This window comes from Rhinatrema bivittatum, chromosome 16, assembly GCF_901001135.1.
Source record: "Rhinatrema bivittatum chromosome 16, aRhiBiv1.1, whole genome shotgun sequence".
In the NCBI taxonomy this organism is placed as follows: domain Eukaryota; kingdom Metazoa; phylum Chordata; class Amphibia; order Gymnophiona; family Rhinatrematidae; genus Rhinatrema; species Rhinatrema bivittatum.
The window spans coordinates 11140768-11142517 of NC_042630.1; the positions used below are offsets into that span (position 1 = coordinate 11140768).

General features: G+C 41.7%; 1 protein-coding gene across 1 annotated transcript; it reads left to right on the forward strand.

Annotated features, from left to right (window-relative positions):
• Nucleotides 1-330: 330 nt before the first annotated feature.
• On the forward strand, nt 331-1275 carry LOC115077252 (olfactory receptor 10A7-like). The gene has a single exon (XM_029579536.1). The coding sequence runs from the start codon at nt 331-333 to the stop codon at nt 1273-1275; it is 945 nt and encodes a 314-aa protein (XP_029435396.1).
• Nucleotides 1276-1750: the final 475 nt, after the last annotated feature.

The following is a 1750-nucleotide window of genomic DNA, read 5'->3' on the forward strand; positions in this document are numbered from 1 at the left end:
GTCATAGTAGAAATCTAAATATGACCATCTTCCCAATTAATATGATGTAACACTATGTAGTACAATGTGTCAAAATGTACTATACAGCCATCAGATTTTTTGCAAGTCACGATAATTTTTTTGGATTATGTAAGAATAATCAAAAAATAATGTTGGGCCAGATCTTTCTTCAGAAGTGTTCTCGAAAGCTTATGCGGTTATGCTGGTTTATTAAAAGATGTCACAAGCTGCAAAGAATCCAGGGCTGTACTAGAGCTCTACCCTGTAGCAATCTAAGAAGTCCATTACCAAGCTGTGGCCTTTCTGTCCAGCAGGTTAAACAGCAAAGTAATGGCATCAGAAAATCAGACCTTTATGACTGGATTTATCCTCCTGGGATTCTCAGACCTCTCTTCAAGGGTCCAGCAATTCCTTTTTATGCTATTGCTTCTCTTCTACATCCTCGCTGTGATGGGAAACCTGCTAGTCTTTATCATCCTTACAATGGACCCTGCCCTCCACACTCCCATGTACTTCTTCCTCAGGAATTTGTCCTTTTTAGAGATCTGTTTTACTACAGTTACGATCCCCAAAACACTGGTGAACCTCTTGGCTGAGGACAGAAGCATCTCATTCTTTGGATGCGCCTTGCAAATGTATTTCTTCTTTTTTTTTGGCAGTGAGGAATGTGTACTTCTTGGCATCATGGCCTATGATCGCTATGTCGCAATATGTAACCCCTTGCGTTACTCCATTGTTATGAGCAATAAAAGGTGTGTTCGTATAGCTGTGGGTTCCTGGATTATGTGTGTTGCATTGCAGTTTGGACAAATCACTTTCATATTAAGTTTACCTTTCTGTAAGACTAAGGTAATCCATCACTTTTTCTGTGACATTACACCCATATTGAGGTTGTCTTGTACGGACACTTATTTGAATGACATTGTCAGGTTGGCAGCCTCTGTAATTTTCCTGCTCATACCATTCCTGGTCATTCTGTCTTCTTACATATACATTATTTACACCGTGCTGAGGATGCATTCTAAAGATGGGAGAAGTAAGGCATTCTCAACGTGTGCCTCTCATCTCACTGCTGTTACCTTATTCTATGGGACTACTATGCTTGTCTATTTACAACCCAGTGTGGGCTATGCAGATGAGAGAATTTTTGCTGTGATTTATTGCTTGATTAACCCAATGTTAAATCCCCTCATTTACAGCTTGAGGAGCAAAGAAGTGAAAGGGGCCCTGAGGAGAAGAATGTGGGAGAAAATGTCTTTCTTCAGGTTGAGCTAGACCAACATAAGATCACTGCAAGAACACTGCTATACATGAGAGCATATAGGTTCCATCTTCAGAAGATTTTTTTTTTCTTGCCCGGTAGTTTCCTCCTGCTCAATTTTGGGCTTCTGCTCAAATTGACCCAGTCTCTATTGGGCTACGGTGCCATAGCATTCACTCACAATTGACTAAAGGTTTTCCCCTTATTTTAACACACTTCCATCCCAAACTCAGCCTAGCGATCTTAGTGACAATCCTTGGGGCCAAGGGCCATAAACTGCGGATCATTCCAGAACCTTCAGGACCAACCACTAGGTATCACCATTCCATATTGATTGAGACTTCCCCAAGGGGTATGAATACAACCATTCAAGCATTGCAAGCCCTGACCCAGCATGGGGAGCAGAAGACCTGAGCTGGGAATTGAACTCAGGGTCTTCGATTGGCACTGGGCTAACGTTCTCCAGATGATTCTTATGTTAGCCTGATA